At 39.2% G+C, this 26,648-nt stretch overlaps 1 protein-coding gene across 1 annotated transcript in view; it reads left to right on the top strand.

Annotated features, from left to right (window-relative positions):
• The window catches only part of LOC124256724, a 310,586-nt gene that overhangs the window by 19,871 nt on the left and 264,067 nt on the right, over positions 1 to 26,648 (top strand). The window contains 1 exon segment of the mRNA XM_046690688.1: positions 13,162 to 13,549. Within this exon segment, the coding sequence (XP_046546644.1) occupies positions 13,447 to 13,549 (103 nt within the window). The 5' untranslated portion in view covers positions 13,162 to 13,446.

Genomic DNA, 26,648 nt, shown 5'->3' with positions numbered 1-26,648 from the left:
TTTCCTACAGATTAAGGTCATGTCATTTGTCAGTTCCTGAGTGAGATGTGGTAATTTCCTACATCTGGAAGTCATGCTGTCTGTCAGCTCCTGTGTGAGATGTGGTACTTTCCTACAGATGAAGGTCATGCCGTGTACCAGCTTCTGTGTGAGATGTGGTACTTTCCTACAGATGAAGGTCATGCTGTCTGTCTGCTCCTGAGTGAGATGTGGTGCTTTCCTACAGATGAAGGTCATGCCGTGTACCAGCTTCTGTGTGAGATGTGGTACTTTCCTACAGATGAAGGTCATGCTGTCTGTCTGCTCCTGAGTGAGATGTGGTGCTTTCCTACAGATGAAGGTCATGCCGTGTACCAGCTTCTGTGTGAGATGTGGTACTTTCCTACAGATGAAGGTCATGCTGTCTGTCAGCTCCTGTGTGAGATGTGGTACTTTCCTTGAGAATTAAGGTCATGCCGTTTTTCAGCTCCTGTGTGAGATGACTTTCCTATAGATGAAGGTCATGCTGTCTGTCAGCTCCTGTTTAAGACGTTGTACTTTCCTACATCTGGAGGTCATGTCATTTGTCAGCTCCTGTGTGAGATGTGGTAATTTCCTACATCTGGAGGTCATACTGTCTGTCAGCTCCTGTGTGAGATGACTTTCCTATAGATGAAGGTCATGCTGTCTGTCAGCTCCTGTTTAAGACGTTGTACTTTCCTACATCTGGAGGTCATGTCATTTGTCAGCTCCTGTTTGAGATGTGGTAATTTCCTACATCTGGAGGTCATGCTGTCTGTCAGCTCCTGTTTAAGATGTGGTACTTTCCTACAGATGAAGGTCATGTCATTTGTCAGTTCCTGAGTGAGATGTGGTAATTTCCTACAGATGAAGGTCATGCTGTCTGTCAGCTCCTGTGTGAGATGTGGTAATTTCCTACAGTTGAAGGTCATGCTGTCTGTCAGCTCCTGTGTCAGATGTGGTACTTTCCTATAGATGAAGGTCATGCCGTTTGTCAGCTCCTGTGTGAGATGTGGTACTTTCCTACAGATGAAGGTCATGCCGTTTGTCAGCTCCTGTGTGAGATGTGGTACTTTCCTACAGATGAAGGTCATACCGTTTGTCAGCTCCTGTGTGAGATGTGGTACTTTCCTATAGATGAAGGTCATGCTGTCTGTCAGCTCCTGTTTAAGATGTGGTAATTTCCTACATCTGGAGGTCATGCTGTCTGTCAGCTCCTGTTTAAGATGTGGTACTTTCCTACATCTGGAGGCCATTTCATTTTTCAGCTCCTGTGTGAGATGTGGTACTTTCTTACAGATGAAGGTCATGTCATTTGTCAGCTCCTGAGTGAGATGTGGTGCTTTCCTACAGATGAAGGTCATACCGTGTCCCAGCTTCTGTGTGAGATGTGGTACTTTCCTACAGATGAAGGTCATGCCGTTTGTCAGCTCCTGTGTGAGATGTGGTACTTTCCTACAGATGAAGGTCATACCATTCGTATCTCACCCTTATCATCAGGATACACATCATATTGTGGACTTATCATATGTTTTCACTTATAGAATATGTATATATGTATGTAGATATGCACACATACAGACACAAGACCATAACCAGCAGTGCAATCCAATCTATACTTTTCAGTACTAACCCTGATGACAGACATCTGTCTTATCCTAAGTAAAGCTTGTTTATGATCTTTATTGAATGATTAGATCAATGTGCAGCCTTAACAAACCAGTGTGCAAGCACGCTCTATGGAAGCACAGACTGCTTATGAATCATTGGTAGAGATCTATGTGAAGCACTAATGTTAGGCTGTAGAAACATGTCAGTTGTTTGGGAGCTTTCTTGAGTGCTGCCCATATTAACAATGCCACCATAACCATAAATTCTGAAGAAGTAACTGGCGCTCTTGCAGTTAAGATGCACTCTGAATTAATTACATTCTAAACTGAAATGATTTTGTTGATCAATATATGACATATATATATATCACATAATGGTGAAAAGGATCACATCAAATACATTGCTACAGTGATTGTTCACAAAAACCACAACCCAAGAATTTTGTCTCGTACAGAGGTTCAGGTTCAGCATCTGCCAGCCAGGACAGTCAGTGGAGTTAACTGGTGCAAAGCCTAAGCAAATATGTGAATATTATCAGTATCAGTGAGATTCAGAAAACATGCTCAGATGTCTTTTGCTCTACAGGCTGACATCTTTTGTCTGAGAAACATTTGAGCAATACAAATCTGTCAAGGTGTGGAAATGACTGACAAGTATCAGGCGATATTCAGGAGAGTAACTTCCCAGCATAGACACCTGATTGGATAAAAAGCCAGCAAAGGGAGGTAATACAATCATTGGCCCGAGTCGTAGATACATCCTGGAGATTTATCAGAACGTATACCCTGGAGATTATCGAGGATGTTGGACTCCATGGCCCAGTGTTTGATAGATTTTTATCTAGGATTTCCATTTGGGATTTCCATTCCCTTAGGGTTATGTTTGGTTGTTCTTTACCCTGTCTGACGTTCTAGTGTCGTGTTCTAGGTTCTACATGAGGCAGGTCCAGTGGTCTTTTTAACATCAGAGGTGATTCACCTCTCACTACCTTATCACAATCATTTCAGTTAGATAGTAGTAGGATCTTCATATTTAGACAAGTGGGATTTGGGAATGGTCATTTCAACCTTGACTGGTCCTCTGTTTGAACCTCTAGCCAGTGCCTCACTGGAACATACTGCAATGAAAATGACCTTGTTGGCTCAATCCTTGTCTTCCTGGGTATCAGAGGTACATTTCTACCATTCTACCTTGCCTCTGATTAGTCTGAAGTCTGTCTTCTACTTCTTGAAGAATTAATGGTTAAGAAATTAGCTTTGTGAGCTGTTCAGATGCTGTTGAATCCCACACACTCACTCACTCTGATGGAACAGATGTAGCACCATGTTGACATTGTTTCTCTTGCTACTGCTATAATCACAGTGTATATGTGGAAATGTGGACATCATGGTACTGTGAGCTGTGATGTTTTATGATACATGTCTATTAGACTGGTTGTCACAAACCCATTCAACATGCCTGGCTGTGTTTCATGCAAAGTCAAAGGCAAGATATCTTATTAAAATCATTGAATACAATAAAAACAAAAGTGTATTCTGTCCATGTCAATCCTATTTTGATTATGTCTTAAGTGTCCATCTACCATAGTAGGTATGTATATGGAGACTCCATGTGTCAGATGTAGATCTATGTCTGGAGTGTCCATCTATTATAGTAGGTATGTATATGGAGACTCCATGTATCAGATGTCGGTCTGTCTGGAGTGTCCATCTATCATAGTAGGTTTGTATATGGAGACTCCATGTATCAGATGTAGATCTGTCTGGATTGTCCATCTACCATAGTAGGTATGTATATGGAGACTCCATGTATCAGATGTAGATCTATGTCTGGAGTGTCCATCTACCATAGTAGGTATGTATATGGAGAATCCATGTATCAGATGTAGATCTATGTCTGGAGTGTCCGTCTATTATAGTAGGTATGTATATAGAGACTCCATGTATCAGATGTAGATGTATGTCTTAAGTGTCCATCTATCATAGTAGGTATGTATATGGAGACTCCATGTATCAGATGTAGATCTATGTCTGGAGCGTCCATCCATTATAGTAGGTATGTACATGGAGACTCCATGTATCAGATGTCGGTCTGTCTGGAGTGTCCATCTATCATAGTATGTTTGTATATGGAGACTCCATGTATCAGATGTAGATCTATGTCTGGAGTGTCCATCTATCATAGTAGGTATGTATATGGAGACTCCATGTATCAGATGTAGATCTGTCTGGAGTGTCCATCTATTATAGTAGGTATGTATATAGAGACTCCATGTATCAGATGTAGATCTATGTCTGGAGCGTCCATCTATTATAGTAGGTATGTACATGGAGACTCCATGTATCAGATGTCGGTCTGTCTGGAGTGTCCATCTATCATAGTATGTTTGTATATGGAGACTCCATGTATCAGATGTAGATCTCTGTCTGGAGCGTCCATCTATCATAGTAGGTATGTATATGGAGACTCCATGTATCAGATGTAGATCTCTGTCTGAGATCTATCATAGTAGTCCATCTATCATAGTAGGTATGTATATAGAGACTCCATGTATCAGATGTAGATCTCTGTCTAGAGAGTCCATCTATCATAGTAGGTATGTATATGGAGACTCCATGTATCAGATGTAGATCTATGTCTGGAGTGTCCATCTATCATAGTAGGTATGTATATGGAGACTCCATGTATCAGATGTAGATCTATGTCTGGAGTGTCCATCTATCATAGTAGGTATGTATATAGAGACTCCATGTATCAGATGTAGATCTATGTCTGGAGTGTCTATCTATCATAGTAGGTTTGTATATGGAGACTCCATATATCAGATGTAGATCTATGTCTGGAGCGTCCATCTATCATAGTAGGTATGTATATGGAGACTCCATGTATCAGATGTAGATCTCTCTGGAGTGTCCATCTATCATAGTAGGTTCGTATATGGAGACTCCATGTATCAGATGTAGATCTCTGTCTAGAGTGTCCATCTATCATAGTAGGTATGTATATGGAGACTCCATGTATCAGATGTAGATCTGTCTGGAGCGTCCATCTGTCATAGTAGGTTTGTATATGGAGACTCCATGTATCAGATGTAGATCTGTCTGGAGTGTCCATCTATCATAGTAGGTATGTATATAGAGACTCCATGTATCAGATGTAGATCTGTCTGGAGTGTCCATCTATTATAGTAGGTATGTATATGGAGACTCCATGTATCAGATGTAGATCTATGTCTGGAGTGTCCATCTATCATAGTAGGTTTGTATATGGAGACTCCATGTATCAGATGTAGATCTATGTCTGGAGTGTCCATCTATCATAGTAGGTATGTATATGGAGACTCCAGATGTATCAGATGTAGATCTCCATGTCTGGAGTGTCCATCTATCATAGTAGGTTTGTATATGGAGACTCCATGTATCAGATGTAGATCTATGTCTGGAGTGTCCATCTATCATAGTAGGTATGTATATGGAGACTCCATGTATCAGATGTAGATCTCTCTGGAGTGTCCATCTATCATAGTAGGTTCGTATATGGAGACTCCATGTATCAGATGTAGATCTCTGTCTAGAGTGTCCATCTATCATAGTAGGTATGTATATGGAGACTCCATGTATCAGATGTAGATCTGTCTGGAGCATCCATCTGTCATAGTAGGTTTGTATATGGAGACTCCATGTATCAGATGTAGATCTGTCTGGAGTGTCCATCTATTATAGTAGGTATGTATATGGAGACTCCATGTATCAGATGTAGATCTGTCTGGAGTGTCCATCTATTATAGTAGGTATGTATATGGAGACTCCATGTATCAGATGTAGATCTATGTCTGGAGGGTCCATCTATCATAGTAGGTTTGTATATGGAGACTCCATGTATCAGATGTAGATCTGTCTGGAGTGTCCATCTATCATAGTAGGTTTGTATATGGAGACTCCATGTATCAGATGTAGATCTATGTCTGGAGTGTCCATCTATCATAGTAGGTATGTATATGGAGACTCCATGTATCAGATGTAGATCTATGTCTGGAGTGTCCATCTATCATAGTAGGTATGTATATGGAGACTCCATGTATCAGATGTAGGTTTGTATATGGAGACCATGTCTGTCTGGAGATGTAGATCTGTGTCTGGAGTGTCCATCTATCATAGTAGGTATGTATATGGAGACTCCATGTATCAGATGTAGATCTATGTCTGGAGCGTCCATCTATTATAGTAGGTATGTATATAGAGACTCCATGTATCAGATGTAGATCTATGTCTGGAGGTCCATCTATCATAGTAGGTATGTATATGGAGAATCCATGTATCAGATGTAGATCTATGTCTGGAGTATCCATCTATCATTGTAGGTATGTATATGGAGACTCCATGTGTCAGAAGTAGATCTATGTCTGGATTGTCCATCTACCATAGTAGGTATGTATATGGAGAATCCATGTATCAGATGTAGATCTATGTCTGGAGGGTCCATCTATCATAGTAGGTTTGTATATGGAGACTCCATGTATCAGATGTAGATCTATGTCTGGAGGGTCCATCTATCATAGTAGGTTTGTATATGGAGACTCCATGTATCAGATGTAGATCTGTCTGGACTGTCCATCTATCATAGTAGGTATGTATATGGAGACTCCATGTATCAGATGTAGATCTGTCTGGAGTGTTCATCTATCATAGTAGGTATGTATATGGAGACTCCATGTATCAGATGTAGATCTGTCTCGAGCATCCATCTACCATAATAGGTATGTATATGGAGACTCCATGTATCAGATGTAGATCTATGTCTGGAGCGTCCATCTATCTTTGTAGGTATGACTCCATGTATCAGATGTAGATCTATGTCTGAGCGTCCATCTATCATAGTATGTTTGTATATGGAGACTCCATGTATCAGATGTAGATCTATGTCTGGAGCGTCCATCTATTATAGTAGGTATGTATATGGAGACTCCATGTATCAGATGTAGATCTATGTCTGGAGGAGTGTCCATCTATTATAGTAGGTATGTATATGGAGACTCCATGTATCAGATGTAGATCTATGTTTGGAGAGTCCATCTATCATTGTAGGTATGTATATGGAGAATCCATGTATCAGATGTAGATCTATGTCTGAAGTATCCATCTATCACTGTAGGTTTGTATATGGAGACTCCATGTATCAGATGTAGATCTATGTCTGGAGTGTCCATCTATCATAGTAGGTATGTATATGGAGACTCCATGTATCAGATGTAGATCTCCTGGAGTGTCCATCTATCATATCATAGTAGGTTTGTATATGGAGACTCCATGTATCAGATGTAGATCTTTGTCTGAGTGTCCATCTATCATAGTAGGTATGTATATGGAGACTCCATGTATCAGATGTAGATCTGTCTGGAGTGTCCATCTATCATAGTAGGTATGTATATGGAGACTCCATGTATCAGATGTAGATCTGTCTGGAGTGTCCATCTATCATAGTAGGTATGTATATGGAGACTCCATGTATCAGATGTAGATCTATGTCTGGAGTGTCCATCTATCATAGTAGGTATGTATATGGAGACTCCATGTATCAGATGTAGATCTGTCTGGAGTGTCCATCTATCATAGTAGGTATGTATATGGAGACTCCATGTATCAGATGTAGATCTATGTCTGGAGTGTCCATCTATCATAGTAGGTATGTATATGGAGACTCCATGTATCAGATGTAGATCTGTGTCTGGAGTGTCCATCTATCATAATAGGTATGTATATGGAGACTCCATGTATCAGATGTATCAGATGTAGATCTATGTCTGCAGTGTCCATCTATCATAGTAGGTATGTATATGGAGACTCCATGTATCAGATGTAGATCTGTGTCTGAGTGTCCATCTATCATAGTAGGTTTGTATATGGAGACTCCATGTATCAGATGTAGATCTATGTCTGAGTGTCCATCTATCATAGTAGGTTTGTATATGGAGACTCCATGTATCAGATGTAGATCTTGTCTGGAGTGTCCATCTATCATAGTAGGTATGTATATGGAGACTCCATGTATCAGATGTAGATCTATGTCTGCAGCTGTCCATCTATCATAGTAGGTATGTATATGGAGACTCCATGTATCAGATGTAGATCTATGTCTGGAGGGTCCATCTATCATAGTAGGTATGTATATGGAGACTCCATGTATCAGATGTAGATCTGTCTGGACTGTCCATCTATCATAGTAGGTATGTATATGGAGACTCCATGTATCAGATGTAGATCTGTCTGGAGTGTTCATCTATCATAGTAGGTATGTATATGGAGACTCCATGTATCAGATGTAGATCTGTCTCGAGCATCCATCTACCATAATAGGTATGTATATGGAGACTCCATGTATCAGATGTAGATCTATGTCTGGAGCGTCCATCTATCTTTGTAGGTATGACTCCATGTATCAGATGTAGATCTATGTCTGGAGCGTCCATCTATCATAGTATGTTTGTATATGGAGACTCCATGTATCAGATGTAGATCTATGTCTGGAGCGTCCATCTATTATAGTAGGTATGTATATGGAGACTCCATGTATCAGATGTAGATCTATGTCTGGAGTGTCCATCTATTATAGTAGGTATGTATATGGAGACTCCATGTATCAGATGTAGATCTATGTTTGGAGAGTCCATCTATCATTGTAGGTATGTATATGGAGAATCCATGTATCAGATGTAGATCTATGTCTGAAGTATCCCTCTATCACTGTAGGTTTGTATATGGAGACTCCATGTATCAGATGTAGATCTATGTCTGGAGTGTCCATCTATCATAGTAGGTATGTATATGGAGACTCCATGTATCAGATGTAGATCTGTCTGGAGTGTCCATCTATCATAGTAGGTTTGTATATGGAGACTCCATGTATCAGATGTAGATCTTTCTCGAGTGTCCATCTATCATAGTAGGTATGTATATGTAGACTCCATGTATCAGATGTAGATCTGTCTGGAGTGTCCATCTATCATAATAGGTATGTATATGGAGTCTCCATGTATCAGATGTAGATCTGTCTGGAGTGTCCATCTACCATAATAGGTATGTATATGGAGACTCCATGTATCAGATGTACATCTATGTCTGCAGCGTCCATCTATCATAGTAGGTATGTATATGGTGACTCCATGTATCAGATGTAGATCTGTCTCGAGTGTCCATCTATCATAGTAGGTTTGTATATGGAGACTCCATGTATCAGATGTAGATCTTTCTCGAGTGTCCATCTATCATAGTAGGTTTGTATATGGAGACTCCATGTATCAGATGTAGATCTTTCTCGAGTGTCCATCTATCATAGTAGGTATGTATATGGAGACTCCATGTATCAGATGTAGATCTATGTCTGCAGCGTCCATCTATCATAGTAGGTATGTATATGGTGACTCCATGTATCAGATGTAGATCTGTCTCGAGTGTCCATCTATCATAGTAGGTATGTATATGGAGACTCCATGTATCAGATGTAGATCTATGTCTCGAGCGTCCATCTACCCTAATAGGTATGTATATGGAGACTCCATGTATCAGATGTAGATCTCTGTCTGAAGTGTCCATCTATCATAGTAGGTTTGTATATGGAGACACCATGTATCAGATGTAAATCTATATCTGGAGTGTCCATCTACCATAATAGGTATGTATATGGAGACTCCATGTATCAGATGTACATCTATGTCTGGAGTGTACATCTATCATAGTAGGTTTGTATATGGAGACTCCATGTATCAGATGTAGATCTATGTCTGGAGTGTCCATCTATCATAGTAGGTATGTATATGGAGACTCCATGTATCAGATGTACGATCTCTGTCTGGAGTGTCCATCTATCATAGTATGTTTGTATATGGAGACTCCATGTATCAGATGTAGATCTATGTCTGGAGTGTCCATCTATCATATCAGAGGTCTGTCTGGAGTATATGGAGACTCCATGTATCAGATGTACATCTATGTCTGGACTATCCATCTATCATAGAAGGTTTGTATATAGAGACTCCATGTATCAGATGTAGATCTATGTCTGGAGCGTCCATCTATTATAGTAGGTATGTATATAGAGACTCCATGTATCAGATGTCGGTCTGTCTGGAGTGTCCATCTATCATAGTATGTTTGTATATGGAGACTCCATGTATCAGATGTAGATCTGTCTGGAGTGTCCATCTATCATAGTAGGTTTGTATATGGAGACTCCATGTATCAGATGTAGATCTGTCTGGAGTGTCCATCTATCATAGTAGGTTTGTATATGGAGACTCCATGTATCAGATGTAGATCTATGTCTGGAGTGTACATCTATCATAGTAGGTTTGTATATGGAGACTCCATGTATCAGATGTACATCTATGTCTGGAGCGTCCATCTATCATAGTAGGTATGTATATGGTGACTCCTTGTATCAGATGTAGATCTGTCTGGAGCATCCATCTATCATAGTAGGTATGTATATGGAGACTCCATGTATCAGATGTAGATCTATGTGTGGAGTGTCCATCTATCATAGTAGGTATGTATATGGAGACTCCATGTATCAGATGTACATCTATGTCTGGAGTATCCATCTATCATAGTAGGTTTGTATATGGAGACTCCATGTATCAGATGTAGATCTATGTCTGGAGTGTCCATCTATCATAGTAGGTATGTATATGGAGACTCCATGTATCAGATGTACATCTATGTCTGGAGTGTCCATCTATCATTGCAGGTATGTATATGGAGACTCCATGTATCAGATGTAGATCTATGTCTGGAGTGTCCAGGTATTATAGTAGGTATGTATATGGAGACTCCATGTTTCAGATGTAGATCTGTCTGGAGTGTCCATCTATCATAGTATGTTTGTACATGGAGACTCCATGTATTAGATGTAGATCTGTCTGGAGCATCCTTCTGTGTTCAGTGAGGTAGCACCCTTGCACCATTCTAGGAAATAATGGAGGTTGGTGCTTAAAGCAGAAACATTAGCATTTCCAATGGAGCACATGTCAGACAATAAATCTTCATTTTATTTTTGGGGGCATTTTTTGAAATTCTGATATTGAAATATTTTGTTTATTCTTAATACTATTATAAGATATTTACAATGCAAAAGGAGATTTAATGTAGTCTCATGTGGAATTAAAAAGGCATATTTTATCACTTGTTTCTCCCATTGATGAAATGACAATGATTAAATAGCTTCACCAAGAAGGATGATAATGAAATCGACTTCATGGTCTTCTTGTGTTGTCTTTTTCATATTCTGTACAAAGTTATAGGACTGTTTCCATGAAATCCTTAAAAGAGCTTTTATAAATAGGCATCTATTGATTAATGCTGTCTTTTTTTCAATTAATTACATTATCTACTACGTCATCAACTTCCTTGACTTTTTTAATTGGCTAGATGTATAATTTTGACTCAGTGCCAAACAATACCAGTGTTTTATGAGTATATTTATGTCCTTGTGTGTGAGCGTATTTCAGAGTTTATGTTCTGATGTCAATAGTGAGCATCTGGGAGGAGGGCCTGCTTAGACGGTAGCTGATGGTTGGCTTCGTGGCACACCTGATACTGTCAGAGCTGTTAACGACCTGGCTAGGGACAGGTGCAACTGACCAAACAAAAGCTTCCCACAAAGATACTGCACACCTTCAGTGTACATCCTCATTGCCACTCCTGGTTAGGTTTGTACGGTCAACATGGTCAGATTTGTACATATTTTTATGTTAATATCATAATATAACAGTGTCTAACTGTCTGTCTGCCATTCCTTTGAGGTATATCCTTGCACAAATACTCTGAGCTAGCTGTCTGACTGTCTGTCTGACATTCCTTTGAGGTATATCCAAGCACAAATACTGAGCTAGCTGTCTGACTGTCTGTCTGTCTGTCTGTCTGTCTGCCATTCCTTTGAGGTATATCCTTGCACAAATACTCTGAGCTGTCTGTCTGTCTGTCTGCCATTCCTTTGAGGCATATCCAAGCACAAATACTCTGAGCTATCTGTCTGTCTGTCTGCCATTCCTTTGAGGTATATCCAAGCACAAATACTCTGAGCTGTCTGTCTGTCTGCCATTCCTTTGAGGTATATCCAAGCACAAATACTCTGAGCTGTCTGTCTGTCTGCCATTCTTTGAGGTATATCCACGCACAAATACTCTGAGCTGTCTGTCTGCTATACCATGGAAGTATATCCAAGCACAAATACTCTGAGCTGGCTGTCTGACTGTCTGCCATTCCTTTGAGGTATATCCAAGCACAAACACTCTGAGCTGTCTGTCTGTCTGCCATTCCTTTGAGGTATATCCTTGCACAAATCCTCTGAGCTGCATGTCTGTCTGCCATTCCTTTGAAGTATATCCAGGCACAAATACTCTGAGTGAGCTGTCTGACTGTCTGTCTACCATTCCTTTGAGGTGTATCCTAACACAAATACAGTCATCCCTCGCAATAACACTTCGCAATACCACGGATTCGGTTAATTCGTGACTCCCATAAAAATAGTTACCCAGCAACTCTTAGTTTGGAACCTTTCACTACCCTATTCAAGATATCAAAGTACTTGCAACATGTCATTAAAAGACTGGTTATTTGATCTCACAGTCTTTGTAGTGTACAAGACCCCTGCTAATTTATGCAATGATGCTAAAAATGTTTAAATGTAAAATGTTCTGGGCTTCAAATACTCTGTAGAACACTGATAACTTAAACATGTTTATCAGCATTTATGATATGAAATTGTATCCTGTATTTGTTGATGTGAGTTAATTCCCAAATTGAAACACAAAGATAAACCCAGGTATCTGAATAATGTATAGAAGTTTCCCATCTGTCCAGAAGATTTCAAGGATTCAACTCTCAATTTAACAACATTTTTCTACAGTCATATTTTGTACACAGCGCTGTTCATTTTACAGTTAGGGAATAATGAACTTGTAAGACAATTAAAACATTAACATTTCAGTATATATTTTTTTTTAAATACTATAGCCTCCTTTTCTAAGGCCACCAGAAATTATTATATTCTTTAATCATATGCATTTCCATTTGTCTAGTATTTCATCAGTAATCATTTATGATCTTCTATACAGTACATTTCCATTTGTCTAGTATTTCATCAGTAATCATTTATGATCTTCTATACAGTACATTTCCATTTGTCTAGTATTTCATCAGTAACATTTATTATCTTCTATACAGTACATTTCCATTTGTCTAGTATTTCATCAGTAATCATTTATTATCTTCTATACAGTACATTTCCATTTGTCTTATAAAAAGAAGTGTCAAATATATTGCATTTGGAAAATATTTGTATTTCTGGTAGTTCATTATAACCTTTAAAGTAACGCAAACACTTTTTTCTTAATTTTGAAATGTCACCCCTGTCTATTTACAGGGACTTTTCATCAAGCAAGTTTCATGCAGGCTAAACAGATGCACATGTGAAATTTCACATCCCTATATGGCTTATGGGAGACAGAAGGATTTGTAGTGCCAAGATGATTTATTTTAGTTAATGCATTTGCAGGTGGTATTTGAAGTGAAGAGAAAATGGAAACACTGGACTAAAAATGGAAGGTTTTCCGTATGATCCGACGTCATCATCTGTGGATCAATATTGGCTGTGCTTGGAGAACTAATCAGAGCAAGTCGCCACTGCTACTACTACTGCTGTGACTGTCGTCCTCCCTCGTGTGGCAGCTAGTGTTTCAGTCAGTCAGTGCTTGCTGCTGTAGAGGGAGGTGGAGGAGGAGGCTGGAGGCAGTGCCTGGACAGTATCAAGGAGTACCTGGATACAACATTTTCTCTCAACATGTCCTCCTCTCATAAACACTGTTATGCCTCACTCACCAGCCCATCCATGACAGATGCCATCAACCTACACAACTATTCCGCACTGAAACTGTCAGTCTTGGGTAAGTGACTCTTGATCATGTAAAGGTATGTAAATCATTTCTAGTATTCTCAGCCTGGGAGGCACCAAGGTTGCCATCATCACATGTCCAGGCACTGGGTCTGGGTATACTGCTTCAAGGAAACAAGTTAGCCCTGGTAATCTGATAAGTACTCCTCTCTACAGAAATCTTTGGAAAACTGTAGTTAGTTAAGTTGGTGTTATTAAGGACTCACGGCTGGTGAATAGATGTACTTAAGTCCTTGTTAATACTGGTAACTACTAATAGAAACATGACATATAATCCAAGACTGAGCGGCATTCTGATGCGTGTCCAGTGTGATCCCTTCATCTCTATGTTATTTGGATGCCACTGACAAGCTTATTAATCAATTATTCACTGTGTAGCTTCTTCACTGTTCTGACAGCCATCATAGGTTGGCATGTCATGGGCACAGACACGTCAGGTGACAGCCATCGTAGGTTGGCATGTCATGGGCACAGACACGTCAGGTGACAGCCATCGTAGGTTGGCATGTCATGGGCACAGACACGTCAGGTGACAGCCATCGTAGGTTGGCATGTCATGGGCACAGACACGTCAGGTGACAGCCATCGTAGGTTGGCATGTCATGGGCACAGACACGTCAGGTGACAGCCATCATAGGTTGGCATGTCATGGGCACAGACACATCAGGTGACAGCCATCGTAGGTTGGCATGTCATGGGCACAGACACGTCAGGTGACAGCCATCGTAGGTTGGCATGTCATGGGCACAGACACGTCAGGTGACAGCCATCGTAGGTTGGCATGTCATGGGCACAGACACGTCAGGTGACAGCCATCGTAGGTTGGCATGTCATGGGCACAGACACGTCAGGTGACAGCCATCGTAGGTTGGCATGTCATGGGCACAGACACGTCAGGGGACAGCCATCGTAGGTTGGCATGTCATGGGCACAGACACGTCAGGTGACAGCCAGCAGCAGACACTACACAGTATACAAGTGTACACGTATTACAGGTGTATTTCAACCAAATCAATCTCAGATATGTTGTAGGTGACACATTAGGATTAGTATGTTCTTCTTGTATCCAATTTGTTTTGTATTGAATGATGTTTTATACATTGTAATGTTCTTTTTTCTTTTCTTTTTTTAATGAATGTATAACTTTTTGGATTGCTCATTGCTGAAACTCTGCCATTGTGACATCAAATTTGGATTCACTAACATTACACAATACCTTTTAGGAAGTGGTCAAAAGACTAAAATGCCTTTTTAGTGTAATCCCAAGTATAGCATATGTTACATTTGACCACTTTGTAAAAGGTTTTGTGCTTCAAAGCTTTTGGCTTGTCAGAGGGTTATACAAAGTTCATGATATAGCATTTCTGTGCAAATCGTGGTGGCTGAATGGGTTAGATTGCTGCCTAAACCCCCAAAAGTAATAACATATGTGCTTTATTGTAAACATGTGAAGTGTAACATATGTTACACTGACATATCGATCGTAGAAAATCAAAGAATGAACTGGTCATTATTCTTATAAGGTAATTTGTGATCAGTACTGAACATTGTGTTTTGGTCTGTGTAAAACCACTGGCTTTGGGGCTTCACTGAGGCTAGATAGATCCCGATGAGATATGACTGTGTGAGATCAGTATTGAGTAGGGGCTTCACTGAGACATGATAGATCCCGATGATATATGACTGTGTGAGATCAGCCTTGAGATGGGGCTTCACTGAGACTAGATAGATCCCGATGAGATATGTTTGTGTGAGATCAGCCTTGAGTCGGGGCTTCACTGAGACATGATAGATCCCGATGAGATATGACTGTGTGAGATCAGTATTGAGTAGGGGCTTCACTGAGACTAGATAGATCCCAATGATATATGACTGTGTGAGATCAGTATTGAGTCGGGGCTTCACTGAGACTAGATAGATCCCGATGATATATGACTGTGTGAGATCAGTATTGAGTAGGGGCTTCACAGAGACTAGATAGATCCCGATGAGATATGTTTGTGTGAGATCAGTATTGAGTAGGGGCTTCACTGAGACATGATAGATCCCGATGAGATATGACTGTGTGAGATCAGCCTTGAGATGGGGCTTCACTGAGACTAGATGGATCCCAATGAGATATGACTGTTTGAGATCAGCCTTGAGATGGGGCTTCACTGAGACTAGATAGATCCCGATGATATATGACTGTGTGAGATCAGCCTTGAGATGGGGCTTCACTGAGACTAGATGGATCCCAATGAGATATGACTGTGTGAGATCAGTATTGAGTACTGAGACATGACAGATCCCGATGAGATATGACTGTGTGAGATCAGTACTGAGTATGGGCTTCACTGAGACATGATAGATCCCGATGATATATGACTGTGTGAGATCAGTATTGAGTCGGGGCTTCACTGAGACATGAAATAAATGCCATAGTTAGACTTGTTAAGAAAACTGTTTGTTGCAAGTTTCACTATAACATGGTAGCATAGAGTGTTCATGATCTGGAGTGTGGGAACCCCGATGATGACATGTCAGATAGTGCCATACATGAACAATATCCGGCCACATCAATCAGCTATACACAAAAGCTATGCATATTACTATTTTGAATATCGTTTTTGAAGTTTGCAACTAAAATAACACAATATTGGAATGTATTATTCCTGGAAAAAAAAATAATAATTTGAGAAAAAAATTCATATGATTGCATCAAATTTGCTTGAATTTGTTTCATTGGGTTTATTTTAACAGGATCACCTGTAGATTTGGAGGAAAGATTTGCACAACTGATTGCTATATTAATCTAGTTTAGGAAATAACATTCACAGTAATCTCTGCATATAAAACAATGACCAGCAGAACATTTGATATGATTTAAGTCACCGTGTAAATTATTGTGTCCAGTGATTAATTCAATTTCAGATTTAAGATTCTTATTGACAAGTATCTAAAATGCATGTTCATTGATATCTAAATTTGCAGAAGGGATACAAAGTAGATTTTTGTCTGCACAAGAAACTTGAAAAACAAATTCCCCAAAATACAGAATCAAGTAGAAGTGGTGTGCACTGTACTGAACAAAAGAGGATAGCTAAATCCCAGCATTGATCAGCATTGAGTGGAGACCCCAACCAACAAATTCTTAGTACGTGCTGCACCTGGCTAACATACCAGGGTCCGATGTCGTCCTTCTTGTGCTTAATGAGTGAGTAGTCACACATACATAATGAGTAAATATTCAGTGAAAAATACAAGACAATTATTAAGTGTTAGAGATAACCCCATAGACTATTTGATTTGCATTCTAGTGTCAATTTATTAAACTGAGTGTTAATCATGTAATGACATTAATATCTATATTGTATTCAGTGTAATGACATGGTATTAACTGAGGCATGTGAGTGAGTGGGTTGAGTTTTACGCCGCATCCAGCAATATTCCAGCTATATGGCGACAGTCTGTAAATAGTCGGATCTGGACCAGACAATCCAGGGATCAACAGCATGAACATCGATGTACACAATTGTAGCATGGCATGAGAACACTGTAACTATGGGGCTAATCAGATCATCACTTACTGATGTCGCATCCATTCATGTTGAAGTCAGTTTTATTGTTTTGTTTCAAGTTTTTCAGGTATTTCATAATCATCTATATTTCCTTTATTGTATGCTTTTATGTATTCAATAATTTTGAACTATATATGGACATATGTTACAGTAAACTGATAATGGTTTATGGATATTTTAATTCCATCATAACATTTGCGGTATATATTGCTCTCAGTAAATTGTAATACATGTATGAATAATTCCGAGTTGGAGATTTCAAGCAGCTTCATCTGTTTTACCACAAAGTTTAACCGACCCAACAAGCCTCTGTATTCCCTGTGTGAAGCCTTTCAGTTTGAAAGCAATTTGCATAGATGTGGGTAGATATCAACCAACAAAATTTCAGAAGTGTCAGCTAAGCAACTCCATTCCCTGCTAACTTCCTTATTTACCTGCATGGTATGCTTCTGTTGACATATCTTAATTATGGAAGAAAAACATGTTGGATAAGTGCAATACTTAGACTTGAGCATTTGAGCATGTATATATTGTAAGGAAATGCCAGGCAAACAGGCGTTGTTTCCTCCAAGTTCAATGCTTTATCTATTAGATCTTGTGCGAATTATATCCAGTATGTGAATCTCATACAGATGGAAAGATCACTAACTTGTTATGTTGACAAAAGAGTAAATATTGTTCTGGCTTTAACCATTTTACTGTACTGGTATACATACCACATCTTGCCTTGAGCCATCATTGATGTTGAGCTTCTTTCTGTAACAGCAGAGATTGAGTACTCTTGATCTCTCGGTGGAGTTTGTTCTTCGTCATGCTATGATGTAAGGTAGTAAAGAAATGATTAAACAGACATGCTCATTAATGGAACAGTAGAATGTTTGACAGGGAAGATTTTGTTGCATGCTTAATGGGGTATCAGACTCTAAGGTCCATGTGGTAATGACGTGAGTGCTACGGAGACGCTATACCTTTAATGTCAGAGTTTCCTGTGTCTGCAGGTGGCCAGTATTGATCAGTCCAAGCTACTCACAGACCACATGTACCCAGGAACATTGCCCTACACTAAAACACTTAAGCTGGGTAAATAATTGATAGCACAAAACGCTATAATTACATTGTCTCTGACTTTGCTGGCCATATTACTCGGTCTGCCTAACAAGAGCAGGTATGAAGTTCACATTTGATTTTGTGGAAACTAGCGGTTCCCACAACATATCTAGATGGCCTTGTGTGGAATAAAGTCTAGCTGGAATGATGGGCTAATTTGTCTGTTTCCTCTCGTATATTTAAGAAATACATGCATGTTCATGCTGTAAACTTTACATCAGCTGATGACACTTTCCAGCTTCTGTTTTTAATGTCTTAAGTCCTCAAGCAAACCAAAGTGGAATACCATATAATATCCTAGGGCATCTTACACTGATGTGCTTGGGGATCTCTCATGCCCGGAGCTGGACATCCAGTAAAGTATAGTGGTACGAGACATGGAGTAACTAGTTATCAGCACACTACCTTTATATAATGATGATACATGGGACACTGGGAGACATGGAGTAGCTAGTTATCAGCACACTACCATTCTATTATGATGATACATGGGACACTGGGAGACATGGAGTAACTATTATGCATGATGATACATGGGACACTGGGAGACATGGAGTAGCTAGTTATCAGCACACAACCATTTATATTATGATGATACATGGGACACTGGGAGACATGGAATAACTAGTTATCATCACACAACCTTTATATTATGATGATACATGGGACACTGGGAGACATGGAGTAACTAGTTATCAGCACATGGGACACTACCTTTATCTTATGATGATACATGGGACACTGGGAGACATGGAGTAACTAGTTATCAGCACACTACCATTATATAATGATGATACATGGGACACTGGGAGACATAGAGTAAGTAGTTATCAGCACATTACCTTTATCTTATGATGATACATGGGACACTGGGAGACATGGAGTATATAGTTATCAGCACACAACCATTATATAATGATGATACATGGGACACTGGGAGACATGGAGTAGCTAGTTATCAGCACACTACCTTTATATAATGATGATACATGGGACACTGGGAGACATGGAGTAGCTAGTTATCAGCACACTACCATTATATTATGATGATACATGGGACACTGGGAGACATGGAGTAGCTAGTTATCAGCACACAACCTTTATATTATGATGATACATGGGACACTGGGAGACATGGAATAACTAGTTATCATCACACAACCTTTATATTATGATGATACATGGGACACTGGGAGACATGGAGTAACTAGTTATCAGCAAATTACCTTTATCTTATGATGATACATGGGACACTGGGAGACATGGAGTAACTAGTTATCAGCACACTACCATTATATAATGATGATACATGGGACACTGGGAGACGTAGAGTAAGTAGTTATCAGCACATTACCTTTATCTTATGATGATACATGGGACACTGGGAGACATGGAGTATATAGTTATCAGCACACAACCATTATATAATGATGATACATGGGACACTGGGAGACATGGAGTAGCTAGTTATCAGCACACAACCTTTATATAATGATGATACATGGGACACTGGGAGACAAGGAGTATATAGTTATCAGCACACAACCTTTATATTATGATGATACATGGGACACTGGGAGACATGGAGTACATAGTTATCAGCACACAACTATTATATAATGATGATACATGGGACACTGGGGGACATGGAGTATATAGTTATCACCACATTACCTTTATATAATGATGATACATGGGACACTGGGAGACATGGAGTAACTAGTTATCACCACATTACCTTTATATTATGATGATACATGGGACACTGGGAGACATGGAGTAACTAGTTATCAGCACACAACCTTTATATTATGATGATACATGGGACACTGGGAGACATGGAGTAACTAGTTATCAGCACATTACCTTTATCTTATGATGATACATGGGACACTGGGAGACATGGAGTAACTAGTTATCAGCACACAACCTTTATATTATGATGATACATGGGACACTGGGAGACATGGAGTAACTAGTTATCAGCACACAACCTTTATATTATGATGATACATGGGACACTGGGAGACATGGAGTATATAGTTATCAGCACACAACCATTATATAATGATGATACATGGGACACTGGGAGACATGGAGTATATAGTTATCAGCATACAACCTTTATCTTATGATGATAAATGGGACACTGGGGACATGGAGTATATAGTTATCACTACATTACCTTTATAATGATGATACATGGGACACTGGGAGACATGGAGCAACTAGTTATCACCACATTACCTTTATATTATGATGATAAATGGGACACTGGGAGACATGGAGTAACTAGTTATCAGCACACAACCTTTATATTATGATGATACATGGGACACTGGGAGACATGGAGTAACTAGTTATCAGCACACAACCTTTATATTGTGATGATACATGGGACACTGGGAGACATGGAGTATATAGTTATCAGCACACAACCATTATATAATGATGATACATGGGACACTGGGAGACATGGAGTAGCTAGTTATCAGCACACTACCATTCTATTATGATGATACATGGGACACTGGGAGACATGGAGTAACTAGTTATCAGCACACAACCTTTATATTATGATGATACATGGGACACTGGGAGACATGGAGTAAGTAGTTATCAGCACATTACCTTTATCTTATGATGATACATGGGACACTGGGAGACATGGAGTATATAGTTATCAGCACACAACCATTATATAATGATGATACATGGGACACTGGGAGACATGGAGTAGCTAGTTATCAGCACACTACCATTCTATTATGATGATACATGGGACACTGGGAGACATGGAGTAACTAGTTATCAGCACACTACCATTATATAATGATGATACATGGGACACTGGGAGACATAGAGTAAGTAGTTATCAGCACATTACCTTTATCTTATGATGATACATGGGACACTGGGAGACATGGAGTATATAGTTATCAGCACACAACCATTATATAATGATGATACATGGGACACTGGGAGACATGGAGTAGCTAGTTATCAGCACACAACCTTTATATAATGATGATACATGGGACACTGGGAGACAAGGAGTATATAGTTATCAGCACACAACCTTTATATTATGATGATACATGGGACACTGGGAGACATGGAGTACATAGTTATCAGCACACAACTATTATATAATGATGATACATGGGACACTGGGGGACATGGAGTATATAGTTATCACCACATTACCTTTATATAATGATGATACATGGGACACTGGGAGACATGGAGTAACTAGTTATCACCACATTACCTTTATATTATGATGATACATGGGACACTGGGAGACATGGAGTAACTAGTTATCAGCACACAACCTTTATATTATGATGATACATGGGACACTGGGAGACATGGAGTAACTAGTTATCAGCACATTACCTTTATCTTATGATGATACATGGGACACTGGGAGACATGGAGTAACTAGTTATCAGCACACAACCTTTATATTATGATGATACATGGGACACTGGGAGACATGGAGTAACTAGTTATCAGCACACAACCTTTATATTATGATGATACATGGGACACTGGGAGACATGGAGTATATAGTTATCAGCACACAACCATTATATAATGATGATACATGGGACACTGGGAGACATGGAGTATATAGTTATCAGCATACAACCTTTATCTTATGATGATAAATGGGACACTGGGGGACATGGAGTATATAGTTATCACTACATTACCTTTATATAATGATGATACATGGGACACTGGGAGACATGGAGTAACTAGTTATCACCACATTACCTTTATATTATGATGATAAATGGGACACTGGGAGACATGGAGTAACTAGTTATCAGCACACAACCTTTATATTATGATGATACATGGGACACTGGGAGACATGGAGTAACTAGTTATCAGCACACAACCTTTATATTGTGATGATACATGGGACACTGGGAGACATGGAGTATATAGTTATCAGCACACAACCATTATATAATGATGATACATGGGACACTGGGAGACATGGAGTAGCTAGTTATCAGCATACAACCTTTATCTTATGATGATAAATGGGACACTGGGGGACATGGAGTATATAGTTATCACTACATTACCTTTATATAATGATGATACATGGGACACTGGGAGACATGGAGTAGCTAGTTATCAGCACATTACCTTTATCTTATGATGATACATGGGACACTGGGAGACATGGAGTAACTAGTTATCAGCAAACAACCTTTATATTATGATGATACATGGGACACTGGGACACATGGAGTAACTAGTTATCAGCACACAACCATTATATAATGATGATACATGGGACACTGGGAGACATGGAGTATATAGTTATCAGCATACAACCTTTATCTTATGATGATAAATGGGACACTGGGGGACATGGAGTATATAGTTATCACTACATTACCTTTATATAATGATGATACATGGGACACTGGGAGACATGGAGTAACTAGTTATCACCACATTACCTTTATATTATGATGATACATGGGACACTGGGAGACATGGAGTAACTAGTTATCAGCACACAACCTTTATATAATGATGATACATGGGACACTGGGAGACATGGAGTAACTAGTTATCAGCACACAACCTTTATATTATGATGATACATGGGACACTGGGAGACATGGAGTATATAGTTATCAGCACACAACCATTATATAATGATGATACATGGGACACTGGGAGACATGGAGTAGCTAGTTATCAGCACATTACCTTTATCTTATGATGATACATGGGACACTGGGAGACATGGAGTAACTAGTTATCAGCAAACAACCTTTATATTATGATGATACATGGGACACTGGGACACATGGAGTATATAGTTATCAGCACACAACCATTATATAATGATGATACATGGGACACTGGGAGACATGGAGTATATAGTTATCAGCATACAACCTTTATCTTATGATGATAAATGGGACACTGGGGGACATGGAGTATATAGTTATCACTACATTACCTTTATATAATGATGATACATGGGACACTGGGAGACATGGAGTAACTAGTTATCACCACATTACCTTTATATTATGATGATACATGGGACACTGGGAGAGATGGAGTAACTAGTTATCAGCACACAACCTTTATATTATGATGATACATGGGACACTGGGAGACATGGAGTAACTAGTTATCAGCACACAACCTTTATATTATGATGATACATGGGACACTGGGAGACATGGAGTAACTAGTTATCAGCACACAACCTTTATATTATGATGATACATGGGACACTGGGAGACATGGAGTATATAGTTATCAGCACACAACCATTATATAATGATGATACATGGGACACTGGGAGACATGGAGTAACTAGTTATCTGCACACAACCTTTATATTGTGATGATACATGGGACACTGGGAGACATGGAGTAACTAGTTATCAGCACACAACCTTTATATTATGATGATACATGGGACACTGGGAGACATGGAGTATATAGTTATCAGCACACAACCATTATATAATGATGATACATGGGACACTGGGAGACATGGAGTAGCTAGTTATCAGCACATTACCTTTATATTATGATGATACATGGGACACTGGGAGACATGGAGTAACTAGTTATCAGCAAACAACCTTTATATTATGATGATACATGGGACACTGGGACACATGGAGTATATAGTTATCAGCACACAACCATTATATAATGATGATACATGGGACACTGGGAGACATGGAGTATATAGTTATCAGCACACAACCATTATATAATGATGAAACATGGGACACTGGGGGACATGGAGTATATAGTTATCACTACATTACCTTGATATAATGATGATACATGGGACACTGGGAGACATGGAGCAACTAGTTATCACCACATTACCTTTATATTATGATGATAAATGGGACACTGGGAGACATGGAGTAACTAGTTATCAGCACACAACCATTATATAATGATGAAACATGGGACACTGGGAGACATGGAGTATATAGTTATCAGCATACAACCTTTATCTTATGATGATAAATGGGACACTGGGGGACATGGAGTATATAGTTATCACTACATTACCTTTATATAATGATGATACATGGGACACTGGGAGACATGGAGTAACTAGTTATCACCACATTACCTTTATATTATGATGATACATGGGACACTGGGAGAGATGGAGTAACTAGTTATCAGCACACAACCTTTATATTATGATGATACATGGGACACTGGGAGACATGGAGTAACTAGTTGTCAGCACACAACCTTTATATTATGATGATACATGGGACACTGGGAGACATGGAGTATATAGTTATCAGCACACAACCATTATATAATGATGATACATGGGACACTGGGAGACATGGAGTAACTAGTTATCTGCACACAACCTTTATATTGTGATGATACATGGGACACTGGGAGAGATGGAGTAACTAGTTATCAGCACACAACCTTTATATTATGATGATACATGGGACACTGGGAGACATGGAGTATATAGTTATCAGCACACAACCATTATATAATGATGATACATGGGACACTGGGAGACATGGAGTAGCTAGTTATCAGCACATTACCTTTATATTATGATGATACATGGGACACTGGGAGACATGGAGTAACTAGTTATCAGCAAACAACCTTTATATTATGATGATACATGGGACACTGGGACACATGGAGTATATAGTTATCAGCACACAACCATTATATAATGATGATACATGGGACACTGGGAGACATGGAGTATATAGTTATCAGCACACAACCATTATATAATGATGAAACATGGGACACTGGGGGACATGGAGTATATAGTTATCACTACATTACCTTGATATAATGATGATACATGGGACACTGGGAGACATGGAGCAACTAGTTATCACCACATTACCTTTATATTATGATGATAAATGGGACACTGGGAGACATGGAGTAACTAGTTATCAGCACACAACCTTTATATTATGATGATACATGGGACACTGGGAGAGATGGAGTAACTAGTTATCAGCACACAACCTTTATATTATGATGATACATGGGACACTGGGAGAGATGGAGTAACTAGTTATCAGCACACAACCTTTATATTATGATGATACATGGGACACTGGGACACATGGAGTATATAGTTATCAGCACACAACCATTATATAATGATGATACATGGGACACTGGGAGACATGGAGTATATAGTTATCAGCATACAACCTTTATCTTATGATGATAAATGGGACACTGGGGGACATGGAGTATATAGTTATCACTACATTACCTTGATATAATGATGATACATGGGACACTGGGAGACATGGAGCAACTAGTTATCACCACATTACCTTTATATTATGATGATAAATGGGACACTGGGAGACATGGAGTAACTAGTTATCAGCACACAACCTTTATATTATGATGATACATGGGACACTGGGAGACATGGAGTAACTAGTTATCAGCACACAACCTTTATATTGTGATGATACATGGGACACTGGGAGACATGGAGTATATAGTTATCAGCACACAACCATTATATAATGATGATACATGGGACACTGGGAGACATGGAGTAGCTAGTTATCAGCATACAACCTTTATCTTATGATGATAAATGGGACACTGGGGGACATGGACACTACATTACCTTTATATAATGATGATACATGGGACACTGGGAGACATGGAGTAGCTAGTTATCAGCACATTACCTTTATCTTATGATGATACATGGGACACTGGGAGACATGGAGTAACTAGTTATCAGCAAACAACCTTTATATTATGATGATACATGGGACACTGGGACACATGGAGTAACTAGTTATCAGCACACAACCATTATATAATGATGATACATGGGACACTGGGAGACATGGAGTATATAGTTATCAGCATACAACCTTTATCTTATGATGATAAATGGGACACTGGGGGACATGGAGTATATAGTTATCACTACATTACCTTTGTATAATGATGATACATGGGACACTGGGAGACATGGAGTAACTAGTTATCACCACATTACCTTTATATTATGATGATACATGGGACACTGAGAGATGGAGTAACTAGTTATCAGCACACAACCTTTATATTATGATGATACATGGGACACTGGGAGACATGGAGTAACTAGTTATCAGCACACAACCTTTATATTATGATGATACATGGGACACTGGGAGACATGGAGTATATAGTTATCAGCACACAACCATTATATAATGATGATACATGGGACACTGGGAGACATGGAGTAGCTAGTTATCAGCACATTACCTTTATCTTATGATGATACATGGGACACTGGGAGACATGGAGTAACTAGTTATCAAAGCAAACAACCTTTATATTATGATGATACATGGGACACTGGGACACATGGAGTAT

Source organism: Haliotis rubra, unplaced genomic scaffold (assembly GCF_003918875.1).
Source record: "Haliotis rubra isolate DU_JTF1 unplaced genomic scaffold, ASM391887v1 Scf637, whole genome shotgun sequence".
Lineage (NCBI taxonomy): Eukaryota > Metazoa > Mollusca > Gastropoda > Lepetellida > Haliotidae > Haliotis > Haliotis rubra.
The sequence above is the reverse complement of the archived record's forward strand: the minus strand, read 5'-3'. Positions and strand labels throughout refer to the sequence as shown.